Here is a 12,811-nt window from a genome sequence, read left to right as displayed (position 1 = left end):
TATAATACTAATTAAAGTAATAAAAATGTGATTCTCAAATACAGTTGCAATTATTGATATCAATGAAAATGAAGATAACCAGGTAACTCGAGATGTTGTGGAAAACTGGTCAGTAGAAGAACAAGCAATGGAGATGGATCTTGCCATTCTTCAGCAGGTGGAAGATCTAGAGAGGAGAGTTGCATCAGCTAGTTTACAAGTTAAGGTAAAACCAACTTTTAGTAAAATGTCTCTTTAAAATAATGGTAAGAATTTAAAGCAGATAGTAGCAGTCCTTTTGCTGTTGGTAAGTGCCTTATTCCGTCTCTAATTGTCTGCAAATAAATCCACTGTAGCAGTATTGTGGATATTTGTGTTGAAACATTTTATTGCAGTTAAATCTTCAGCTGAGGAGGCTCAGAATGGCAGTTCCCGGAGAGTGTTCTCGTACAGTGTGCAGTTCCTTGCACATTTTGTTAACCTTCTGTGAATGCAAAGATTTTACTGCATATAGATAGTTTAATTATAGTGGGTTTTGCCACAGTTCTGCCTGGTTTGGGTGATTGCTGCTATAAGTGCTTTCAGAAAAGCCTACAAGTACACATAATTCTCTGCTTGTGTGTTGTAGTCGTGGAGAAGATGTGGTGATTGTGAGTGTGAAAGAGTTAAGAACTGACTGGCTTCCATTACAGTTTGGAATTTTTCCAAGGTGGGTGTGAGGATATCAAGTTGTGTGTGCTTGGTTGCAGTTCAGATGTAGTATTGGGATCCAGTTTGTAGGGGTGGATGTTGTTTCTGTGTGGCCAGCTGATACCCTCTCCTGAGCCTGCTGGACAGACAGACCTGTTCTGGTGTTTCGCCCAGTAGAACAGGTCTGGCAGGAGCAGATAAGAACGCAGGCTGTTGCAGAAGGGTCCCTTCAGAAAGTCTGGTAATGCTTGTATTTTTTTGATTAATTATTTTAGTTCTCTGGATATTTTGGAAACTGTCTCTACAGATGGATTACAAGTAACCAAGATCATCTGGAAACAGCGCTCCAGTTGCTTAGTTTGATTCCTCTGTTTGCACACTAACAGCAACCAGTAAATGCACAAACCTTTCTATTAACATAGGGTTGGCTGTGTCCTGAACCTGCGTCAGAGAGAGACGACTTGGTATATCGTGAACATAAGTCAATTACTAGATTGCACAAGAAGCACGATGGGGATTGTGCTGGAGGCGGAGAAGGCAATACCAGCTCTCTAGAGCGGAAGAGTGACAACCCTCTAGATATAGCTGTAACCAGGCTTGCTGACTTGGAGCGGAACATAGAGCGAAGGTATCTGAAGAGCCCCTTAAGTACCACCATTCAGATCAAACTGGATAATGTGGGCACAGTTACTGTCCCTGCTCCTGCACCATCCATTAGTGGTGATGGTGACGGGTAGGTTATTGAGATTAACTTGAAAAATTATTGTGCTTCTTTGCTAATTGGAGCCTATTTTCTTATTGCCTGTTATCTATGTACTTTCTTGTATGTCTGTGATCCATATGGATCATGTTATTCTGCATGGTGCTTTGTAAAGATATTTTTTTGTTACGTTTGTTGATAATCTTGCAAAGTTATCTTACATTTAACTGGTTGTGACTAAGCTTTGAGGCACGTAGCCACAGTCTGTGCACTACATGAAATTTAGTTGCTTAAACCTTATACTTATTGGCTGTGTACGTTTTGTCATTGCTTGGCTTTCAATGTGATAATGATTGTTCCACGTTTAAACATAAGCAAACACGGATGTGACCTACTTAATTTCTCTGTATTTCAATGCAGAACTGAAGAGGATATTGCTCCGGGGCTAAGGGTGTGGAGGAGGGCATTGTCAGAAGCGCGCAGTGCTGCACAGGTAGCTCTGTGCATTCAGCAGTTACAGAAATCAATAGCATGGGAAAAATCTATTATGAAAGTTGTAAGTGGTTTTAATTTTTTTAAAGAAAATACTGTAACCAAACTATTTTTGCTATATCCTATTTTCCAACTTCAGGCATTTTAAGACACCATGGTTAATAATGCATTTCTTACTACTGTGTGTAAAACTTCATACAGTTGAAGTGTACATTGTGCACAGTTAAATACAAGCCTAACAGAAAAGGTTGTCCCTCGCTTGCCAAATTCAGCATCCAGAACTTTCTAAGATAAATATCCCCTGTAACTGGTTGCTTTATTGAAGATAGTAATTACTCTTTGTTGTTAACATTTAGGTAAAAAAAGAGTAATTTCTGGCTCCATCTGATGGAAGATACTCTATCTGGTGGATTATTTCTGATCTCATCCGTGACATAAGCTTTATGGGGAGGTTCAACATGACGCATCCCAATTAAGGACTTTATTTTTCAGAAAGTTGAGATGCTCCAAATGTGTGGCTTCTTTGCATGCGCACTTCTCACAGCTGAACATAGAAACTGGGCAAGTGTGTGAGCAAATAGGCTGACATACCTGTTTCCTTGTACACTTAACAAGTAGATCTCTGTTAACTGTATATACAAAGAAGGCATGCAAAATGCATGTGTCAAAATTTGCATGGACCTTTCAACCTCAAATTTCTGAAAACAAACCTATTACTACAGCAGTAGCGATTATGATATGATTAAGTATGACCAGTGTTATGTAGCGGGTGGCAAAAGTGATTCTTCCATTAGTGGTCTTTTCCATCATTTTTTAATTTCTGTCAGTCCTATATGGTTTTTGATTACATCTGGACAATTAAAGGATGATGTAAATAAAAACTATAGTGTAAGGCTGTACCGTTGAGTTTTTATAGCTACCAAATTTAAAGGTATGTATTTAGAGCAAAATGTTTTAAGAATTTAGTAGGAGCACCTGAAAAGGCATTTGAATGTTTCAAGGTGCTGTAATTTATTATCTGGAAGAAATGTGTAGTATCATACTGAACTTGACTGAAAAGTCCTATGCATTTCATTACACAGTGAGCTTAAGTATTTGGTGAAAACACGTGGAGTTAAGTTCCTGACAAGTCCAGATATAGAAGAGTATCAAAAGCACAACACATCAGATTTTTAAGTTAGTGTGAATTTTAGGAAGTGCTGGGATCACTTGTTTTGCCTTACTGAATTTGTTTATGGTGGCCTTTGGATAAGATCCTTACTGATCATTATTTGAAAGTACTGTTGTAAAACAGCAAATATTTTTATGAAATAGCAATTTATACATGAAGTATAAGTGAAGAGCAGATTAGTGAGAGAGTATGTGTGGGCCAAGTGATTTTGATAGGTGTAAGATAACTTTACTTCTCATAGACATTAATGAAATACAAAAAGTATTCATAGTTTTGTGTGCTGTAGGACACCTGTCTTATAATTTATGTTTTCCCAGATTTAGCCTTTAGATTAGTTCCTCACATACTGCATATATTCTTTTTAAATGTGATCATAAGTAGACTCTGATTGTGGAAAAATGAAAGGAGAATAATTTTGAGAGTGAGTTTGTGTTTGGAGGGGAAGGGTGATTTAGGTACCATTCCTGTGTTTTGAGTTTTAAAAATTGAAATTAAGTAATTTTTCGTGTATTCTAGTACTGCCAAATTTGTCGAAAGGGAGATAATGAGGAACTGCTGCTCCTTTGTGATGGCTGTGATAAAGGCTGTCACACCTACTGCCACAGACCCAAGATCACCACCATACCAGACGGTGACTGGTTTTGCCCTGCCTGCATAGCAAAGGTAATACTAACTAACCATGAAGTGAAGTGACTCACGGTGACCTCTTTGTAGATGGTAGAGTTACGGGTCTGCCAGTGGTTGTTTTCAATGAAAATATGTTTTATGTTGGGCTGCCATTAAATAATGAGATTAATGTTTTTATTTAACTTGGATTTTAGTGGCAGTAAAGGCTACAGATTTATTTGGTTTGAACTCTATTTTTTAAATGTAAGTAGGTGCAGACTTTTCTTGCTGATTGAATACTGTAGTTTTTTATGATATGATATTTATCTTTCAGAATATTTTCATTATTTCGTCTTTCAAGCTTCATTGTTAAGTGTTGACAGACCAGCATCTTAGATTCTGTTTGAAAAGAAAAACTGGAGAAATGCTTAGTAAATATATTCTGTCATTTTTGTACAGCATACTTTAGTTTTAATTCTTTGATACACAGTACTTTAGAGAGAGAGGCTACGTATATTTCCTGTGTGAGGTTTGGGCTTTTTTCTCCCTTCCAAGAAAAAGAGTCTAAATAGAAGTCGAGGATAATTCTATTCAAATGACTGAATTAGCAGTTAAGTTATTGTTTGAAAGTCCATTTCCTGTGAATACTGTAACTGAAGAAGCAGCTTTACAATAAATACTCAATTTTGCATTTCCTTTGGGTGTTGTCAACGTGATCCTTTTTTCTGTGCATCTTTCACAAAGTAATAAGGAAGACAAATCAGTTTTTAAACCATTATGTGCAACAGAAGTAACAAAACCAGGTTACTTTTGAGAATTGATTGTGTAGTAGTTTATAAGGGGTTAACTCATGCTGTAAGTTTTTCTGTCATTATCATGATTATATTACAATTTACCCTGATAGAAAGATAAATTACCCTATCATGCTATAATTTACCCCATCACTTCTCCTGATGTTTCCCTGCCCTCTCCTTGTGTGTTGTGTCCCACTCCTCCACCCCCACCTACTGGGTTTAGTGTAACAGACAAACTTTTTCCTCAGGTGTTGGTTTTTTTTTTTCCTGCTCCAAATTTGGCTGAAAGCTGGAGGTTTAAAGGTGATAGAAATTTAAGGTGAAATTCCAGCAGAACTATAAACATATTGAATATTGATTCAAAATTCAGCAAAACACTGAAACAGTTTTGGTGAAGACTACATATAAACCATGCGGTCCTAATTTAACTCAGCTTTTTTTTTTTCCCATGTCTAAAACAATAAAAACATCAACATCTGCCATTCCCACCTGTTTAGAATTAATATTCACAGAATGTCTCTAAGCCAGGCCTTAGGTGATGACAGTGGGTCTGTTCTCATTGCCTTACATTGTGTGTTTAACCAAATGGCTGAGGATCAACATTCCTCATCAATTGCTGTGTGAACTGACGGACTTGACTGTTTTTCTGACCTTGGACCAAGAACATAGTTATAATGTTAAGAGCGTAACAGTTATTTACAAATCTTTCTAGTGTCCTGTATTAAAAGGAATTCTACACACAACATACAGTTTGCCACATTAAAGCATTCATTCATGATCTGATTTGTACAAACTGACTAAATTTTTCACCATGCTAGTTAAAATTAGTGGCAAATGTTTAAGAAAGTTATGATATCTGTGACATAAAGGAATTGTCTAGTAATGGTTTCCAGTAGGTAGCAAAATCTCCATTGTTAACTCTGAAAAAGTACATTTTAAGAATACAGTTCTAGACAGCTTTAAAACCAAGTGGTATTTTGAGAGGAGAATACAAAATATGGTTTAAACTAGAGAGTTCAGACTGACTAAACTAGTTGTAGTAGCAGAGGCAGACCTTTGATGCTGGCTTTCTTCCTGAAAATTGTTTTCTGTCTTTTCATTCTTTGGCTGTCAAGTGAGTCTTTTCAGTGGTATCATGTGCTTGACTTCACATTGCAGTGACAGGCAAAGTTCCTGTTCTAATTATCAGAGTGATGACTTCAAATACTGTACTGCATTATGATGAGGTCAATACCCATCATAACTAACTTTTAAAATCTTAAATATACCCCTTAGTTTCATCTTACTGTCTATACATAGTTCTGTATTAAATAATGTTCCTTTTTCCCACTTTGGAGCATTGTATTGTCATATACCTTTTACATTCCCCTGTAGTTGTCTTGTAGCCAAGCTATTTATATCTTTCATACCTAGCTTCTAATCTTTAAACCAGTTGATTCTGTCCCTGTCTTTTTAAAAATTCTTTTCCAGTTTTCTGTCTCTTGCAAATAATATGGTTGCTTGAAAATTAATACACTGTTCCATCTGTGGTTATATCAGTCTTTTAGGAATAGACTAATATTTGTGACAGCCTGGTTTGTAGGAGGTACTGTTCTATCAGTCTGAAGGTCAGGTGCTTTTATATTGCCACAAGTTGAGAACCTACATCACTGGTAACAGGAATTTCTACAGCCTTACTTGCCTTTAGAGAAGAACAAAAAGTGAATATTTTTTTAGATTAAACACTTTAATTGTTTTGGTGCTTCTGTCTGATCTTTGCTGCTGTCTATCAGTAATAACAGAGGCTTCTGTGATTTCTTGGTTATTGCTTATTTCGGTTTTCTCTATTGTAGGCAAGTGGTCAAACTCTAAAAATAAAAAAACTTCAAATCAAAGGGAAAAAAAGTAACGAACAGAAGAGAAGCAGAAAATTAGCAGGAGATACAGAGGATGAAGATTCTGCAACTACAAGCGCCTCCTTAAAAAGAGGAAAAACAGACCCCAGAAAAAGAAAAATGGATGAAAATGTTTCTGTAAGCCAATTAAAGCAAGAAAATTTCACTGCTCCTAAGAAACCTAAAAGAGATGACTCCAAGGACCTGGCTATATGCAGGTAAAGTGACACATTCTAAACTTGGGTAAGTGTTGCTGACACAAGTAGTGCCCGATTCTCTTGATCTGTGTTCTGGGGAACAAGAACCCTCTTCTGTGTCATGTATCCCCGCACAGGCTGTGGTGATTGGAGGTATATCTAGAGGATTTAGGGTGTGCATGCTGGGAGTAACTGCTGTGTTCGGTAATGAAGCCCAGGAGGAAGGTACCCAATGTCAGAATGTGCTCTGTGAAATTCCCCTCCCAGAACGGGCAGGAGGGCCCCGCTGGGCAGCGGTGCCCATCGTGGTGTCCGGGAGGTGGTGCTGCAGAGGAGGGACAGGAGCAGGAGTGCAGCTGCCTGGCAGCATCCTGGTTCAGTCAGAAGGGACGTAGTTCAGCCTCATAGGGTTTGGAAAGCCAGTATTAGCACCTGTTTTACAAATGGTTTACAGTGAGGTTCGAAGTATTGAAGTTGCAGGGCCATGTTTTTCTTCTAGAATGTCAGTCACTAGAACTTCATCTTACATAGGCTGCCTGGAGAGAACTTAATGCTGTTTTAAACGCTCAGCAAAGATATCTTTAATGACATTGTTCTCAGCCTTGCACAGGGCACAGAATAAAGTGCTTTCCTTTTACGAAGGTTGGCAGTACATGACGAATTTGTGGAACAGTGAAAAACCTGAGTGTATGAACAGCTTAAAAATACTGATTTAAACCCTTATTTTATTCAGCATGATTCTCTCAGAATTGGAAACTCATGAAGATGCCTGGCCTTTCTTACTTCCTGTAAACTTGAAACTTGTTCCTGGTTATAAGAAAGTTATTAAAAAACCTATGGACTTTTCCACCATTAGAGACAAGCTAAGTAGTGGACAGTAAGTAAACCTACTGTAAATTTTACTTCACATTTTACAAATATTTAAGCATTTAAATACAGTACATTTAAAAAAAAGTAGTTAAATTATTTTGATCTGCCTGTTCTGGCACCTCTGTGATTATTTCTACAGTCAAAATAAAAATGCTTAACTGTATACTTTTGTCTTTGCCATATCTAAGTGAAGTAACATGTCAGGTGGGAGAATGTGTGGAACTGGCTGAAAAACAATAGAACTGCTGGGTCAAATGCACAGAATCAATCAACAGGAGAAACTTTTTTTCCTTGTCTCTTCTCAATGAGACATCTTAGTGTTGTGACATGTGAGCAAGCATCAGCTGTGTGGGCTTTAAGCTAACGGAGTCCCTGTAGTGTTGTAGCTGTGGAGTGCTGCCCCCATTGTGGGAAGCCGGGTAACATTCCATTAATGGTGGTTAATCATTTTGTAGTCCTGGAATTAGATTGCACAACTTCTTGAAAAAGAAAAAGGCACTATATGCTTCTGTTCCCCTTTCCTCCCTGTTCTGTCCCTGTGCTCTGACTCCCCACCACCATAAAGATCGACCCTCCTCAGCATCTGTCAGCTCCACACAGAGCAGGTTTCCTAGGATAACATAAGGGGCTTTTTAGCCTCTTAAGGCTTTCTCTCCCTTGAATCTGAGATTTAAATGCTCCACACTGCTCACTCATATTGGTAGACTTGTAACTTTTACTCTCTCTTTAATAATTTCTGTGAATGCTGGAACTCAATTTGGGCCATGTATGTTCAGGATAAGAAGAAGAATAACAAAGAATGTTAGAGATTGATCCAGGCAGTGGCTTTTTTTGTACTGGATTGTCCTCTTTTAGGTAAATGCAGCTGTACTCAGCATTACTTTGAAAGGACTTGAGCCCAAGAGTAGATGAATAAATGGAAAATAGCCACAGCATTTTAACTAGAAAGCTATTGAAGGGGGAAGTTGATTTTTAAACTGTTTGTTTCCAGTACAGGCTTGAAATTCTACCTGACAGAGTTTGTGAGGAAAATAGCAAATACAATGATGGGACAGTACTTCCCTCCACTGATGTTAGTTCTCTTGTTAATATTTAAATTAGAACTAAAAAATTAAAAGTATAATTAACATGTAAAGCCTTCATTGAATATTCTGTGCCTGGTTGTAAATTCACTGATGCGTTAGGGTAGTTCTTTCTCATATAGTTGAAGTGTTTTTCCCCTGTGATTCTCCATGTTGCAAAAATCATTCACCTTTTTCTTCTTTCAGGTACCCTAATCTTGAAGCATTTTCGCTAGATGTCAGGCTTGTTTTTGACAACTGTGAAACCTTTAATGAAGATGATTCTGACATAGGCAGGGCTGGCCACAACATGAGGAAGTATTTTGAAAAAAAATGGACAGAGATTTTCAAAGTGAGCTGAAGTTACCAGAACACTTTTTTCTTTGTTTGTTTGTTTGTTTGTTTTTTTCCATTAAATGAGGACTGATAAGACCAGCAATGTGAACTGTATTTACATGAAAGTGCAAGGCACATGCATAACTAATGACTGGGTTTTTTTTCCTTTAAAACATCACAGAGGTGTGATACTAGTTCTAAAGGCTTCACTCCTACAGCAACCATGGCCCCTCGGTTACTGGTTTGTGTGTTTTAACAAACTAATTTAGGTAGAACAGGGAAGCACACCCAAAGAATTTCAAAGAAAGGGGTGTTATAGTGCAATAGCAATTTAAAATATATCAAAACGCACTGAATATTCAACCACCAGAGCTCTACTTGGGGAAATGGTTCTCTTTTCCCTTTCAATAAATATCTATTTTTCTTTTTTTTACTTTGTAGTTTATTTTTTAGTGAATGTATTTAATTTTATGAATTATTTATGATTATACAGCATTCAGAATCTTCGTTTTCTGTGAAAAGGAAGAATTAGAAAATTGCTTTAAATCTTGAAAATACAACAAGGAATGTTTTAAAATATAAAACAAAGCCAAGTAAAACTGTTTACACTGATGTGCTGTAAAAGCACTAAAATTTAAACTTTACTGTAGAATTTCAAGTACATTTATATATATGTTGCTGCATCACTTGTGTAGTTAAATTGTATTTCAAGACAGTGAAGAAAAATTGAGACATGTATATACTGTTCATTATTGTTTATATTAAGTCTTGTTTTAAATATGTATGATGTGTACATATTGTTTGCAGACATTATTGTTTATGCCTTAGGAGGACGGTAGCATTTTATTTTAGTCTTAAGGTAATTATAGCTATATGGCTTGTACAGTAATTATCCTCTACCAACACTGTGGAGTCTCCTTAATCTTGGTAGTGCCTGCCTTTAAAACAGGGTGTAGGGGATATTAGTTTTCCATTTTTCTATTTTGTTATATAATTTCAAGCCACCACGGCCTCAAATTCAAGTATAATCATTTGTATCCATGTGGAATAAAATTGTGACGATTTCCTACGCACACAGTATTTTTTCATAGAAACATTTCCCTCCATTTGCCTTGCCACAGAAATAACAAAAAAGACATTTGTAACCACTGTGTTTTATCTACTGTGTGTTGTGGTGGCCTGTTGGGGCAGATAGATCAGAATTTTTTTTGTACTAATGTAAGAGTACTTGAAGTTTTATTTAAAAGAAATGTTGTGGAAAGGTAGCATTCTTTTTCTTTTCCTTTTTTAGGAGTGTTATTTTTCACTAGTATGTGTGGCACGGATACAATAAAAGACTGTTTTGCAAACCAGATTTTCTTGGCGATTTTAATACTTCAGATCCTGTTTATACAGGAATTTTTTTAATAATGTCTTGAGAGTCTTGCATTTAACATTCAGTTCTTCTCATGCTGCATCCAACTCTCCTGGCCTTTTAACGGTGATTCAGAAGAAGCAAGTGCAGCTGAATGAGCGTAAATCACGTCAGCTCAGGCCTCCAGGTGTAACGTTGGGCTGCCAGGTGCTGGACCTGTTGCTGCCAGCCCTGTTCCCTGTGTGAATGCACATGAGAATGTTTATACATGCCACATGTAATGTTTCTTAAAACCACTGTTCATGGAAGGTTTTGTCCTTTTTTTTTTGGTCTGTAGAAAAGCATGAGTCGTAATTCTTGCTCTGAGTTAAGAAAATGGAGGAATTACAAATGAATGCTGTGGAACCCCGATACCTGTAGCTACCTCATCAAGTAATGTTTTTGGGTTTTTGTAAGGGGCAGGTGTTGTTTTTTGATTTTCAGCGAAGCCTGCCATGTTTCATCTTAGAGCCTTGTTTTATATACTCCCTTATGATTCTTGTCTCTGCTGAGAAAGAACAGTCAGTGCCTGGTTTTTAATAAAATTTTTGTTAACATTGCCCTCCCCAGAACATCTTGTCAAACAATACTTTGCTTTTCTAAAGTCCTCTTGCAAATAATTCATGTTACCTAGAATAAAAAAATCAAGCCGTCTTGCATTCTAACATTAGCTCCACCACTGAGTGCTTCACACCTTTCCTTTTCATCACCTTTGTGAAGACTTCAATAAAAAGGTTTGCTGACGTGTTCCAGAGATTTGAAGATTAATCAGTGTTTTGAACATATGTTGGTAGGCTTATAAGAGTGTTTAAGTGTGCTTAGATCATTGGGAAAACTACTTATTTGATGCAAACCAATTTTTTTTCCTCAGGTTCTCTACTGACTAATGTTTTACCTGCCATACTACATCTAGTATTAGTTTTCTCAGAACAACATTACCAGCTACACTACATCATAGTTGCGTTTTCTGCTTGTACCCTCATTCAGCTGAACAGCTGGGAAGGTTGAGGCAGTAACAGCTACTGCAGCAGTGACAGCGAGACAGCATCACCTCTTCTGACATTACTAGTGTATTGCTTTGCTCACTAGCAGCTAGTGTCTTCATTACTATTTTGGTAAAATTAAATTTACAGCAATTATTATACTTGAATGGCAAGCTTGAATCATACACATGCCATCATGTATCTCCACAGAAAAGAGCAGGGATTTAACCAATAGAAAAATGTGCATAACTTTTCTTCCTTGCTAATTTCCTCTCCTGTTGATGTTTCTGTCTGTTTTCTTAAAGTGTTCCAGTTTGCTCTCTTCCTTTCTAGTGAAGTATGCTGGTTTTAGTTTAGATAATTTACTGATGAGCCTTCAGACTCTTTATTTTAATGGTGCTCAGCAGGTGTTTTGGTTGTGAGTGGGTTCTCTTTTGTCACATGGCATCTCTTTGAAAAAAATTGGATGATATAAAAGCAGCTGAAAACCAGAAGTTGAAGTTGCCTTGCACAAAATATCTTTAAAAAGAGGTGTAAAGCTTGTTCTTTAATATTTCTGTATCATTTCTATATTTTTCTAATGACAGTGAGAAGGGTAGAGGTGCTCTGTTAGCTGAATGGGCACAGACATCTGAGGAACAGTCGTTTCCTGTAATATGCTGAATGGGTGTCCTAGGGCATTTTGTTTATTAAACTTGTATCATTCCTCCTCTTAGATTTCCCAAAACATGCCTGCAAACTGAGGGCTCAAGACTGAAATCAGGAACACCACAATTATGCTGTTTGATTATGATTATGTAACTCTTTTTGAACTAGCTTGAGCTGTAGAACTCCAAAGTTAACCCGAAATTTTTATAGCTGGTATGTACGTTGAGAAAAAGTGTTATCTTTAACTACTTTTAAAAATTTTTTTTGCTTGTGTTGTTCAAATTAACTCTCATTGCTAGAACTGTTAGCCAAATTTCTGGTCATGTTACTGATTCATAATGTATTTTAGCGAGTAATTTCAAGTTTCCCATCCGTAAAATGTCATGGAAAGGTCTTTTAAGTGTATTGGTGTGGTATTCACAGTCCGCGCCGTTTTAGGTGTGCAGCATTCACAATCGACTCTCTCCCCTGCTCTTCAGTAAGGGAGTCTCTAACAGTAGTGGGTTAATGCCATGAGGTGTTTTATTTAGCAATGTACAATCTTACAGATTGCTGAATCAGTGCAGCACCTGAGGGAGGCCAACAGCCACCGCCTCGGGTTCAGGATTCCTGGGCAGGCCCCAGCCCGCGGTCAGGCAGGGGCTGGGAGGCAGCTGCAGATCGCACAGACAGACACGAAGGCAGAGCCCTGACAGAAAAGGGAGAGTGACGCCGGGAAACTGCCTTCGTTTTCCTCCAGAAATGTAGGTGTTTTCCTCCAACTGTATTCTGCATGAGTTCCTAGGTACGCCCCTCTGTGGCTGTGAAAAGGGCGATGGTGAACGTTTCCCGGTACGATGGATTCCTGGGGACGCCGGTGGCGCAGGGTCCGCCGCATCCCGCCCCGGCCGGCGCTGGCCCCAGTCGCTCCGTTGGAGGATTCGGCAGCGCCCGGAGCAAATCGCTGCCGCCCCGCTCCTGCCCCCGGGGCTGCCTCACGCACCCGCCGGCGGCCCCGAGCGGCGGGAGGGGCCTGGG

The 12,811-nt window shown here is 38.2% G+C and overlaps 2 protein-coding genes across 15 annotated transcripts in view; both read left to right on the top strand.

The window, feature by feature from the left end:
- Nucleotides 1–9,203, top strand: part of BAZ2B (bromodomain adjacent to zinc finger domain 2B) — a 108,154-nt gene extending 98,951 nt beyond the window's left edge. For 10 of the 14 annotated variants that reach the window (XM_026852205.1, XM_026852210.1, XM_026852207.1 and 7 more), the window contains 7 exons: nt 45–205; nt 1,092–1,402; nt 1,790–1,925; nt 3,549–3,695; nt 6,265–6,524; nt 7,237–7,380; nt 8,642–9,203. In XM_026852205.1, coding sequence (XP_026708006.1) covers nt 45–205; nt 1,092–1,402; nt 1,790–1,925; nt 3,549–3,695; nt 6,265–6,524; nt 7,237–7,380; nt 8,642–8,795 — 1,313 coding nt within the window. In that variant the 3' untranslated portion in view covers nt 8,796–9,203. The remainder of the gene's footprint in view (nt 1–44; nt 206–1,091; nt 1,403–1,789; nt 1,926–3,548; nt 3,696–6,264; nt 6,525–7,236; nt 7,381–8,641) is intronic. The other 4 variants (XM_026852213.1, XM_026852212.1, XM_026852211.1 and 1 more) reach the window with 1 other exon arrangement.
- The window catches only part of WDSUB1 (WD repeat, sterile alpha motif and U-box domain containing 1), a 127,832-nt gene that overhangs the window by 91,705 nt on the left and 23,316 nt on the right, over nt 1–12,811 (top strand). The window lies entirely within an intron of this gene.

The sequence above is a fragment of the Athene cunicularia genome (genome assembly GCF_003259725.1).
Source record: "Athene cunicularia isolate RWA chromosome 7 unlocalized genomic scaffold, athCun1 chr7_part1, whole genome shotgun sequence".
Lineage (NCBI taxonomy): Eukaryota > Metazoa > Chordata > Aves > Strigiformes > Strigidae > Athene > Athene cunicularia.
This window is presented reverse-complemented; position numbering and strand designations above follow the sequence as displayed.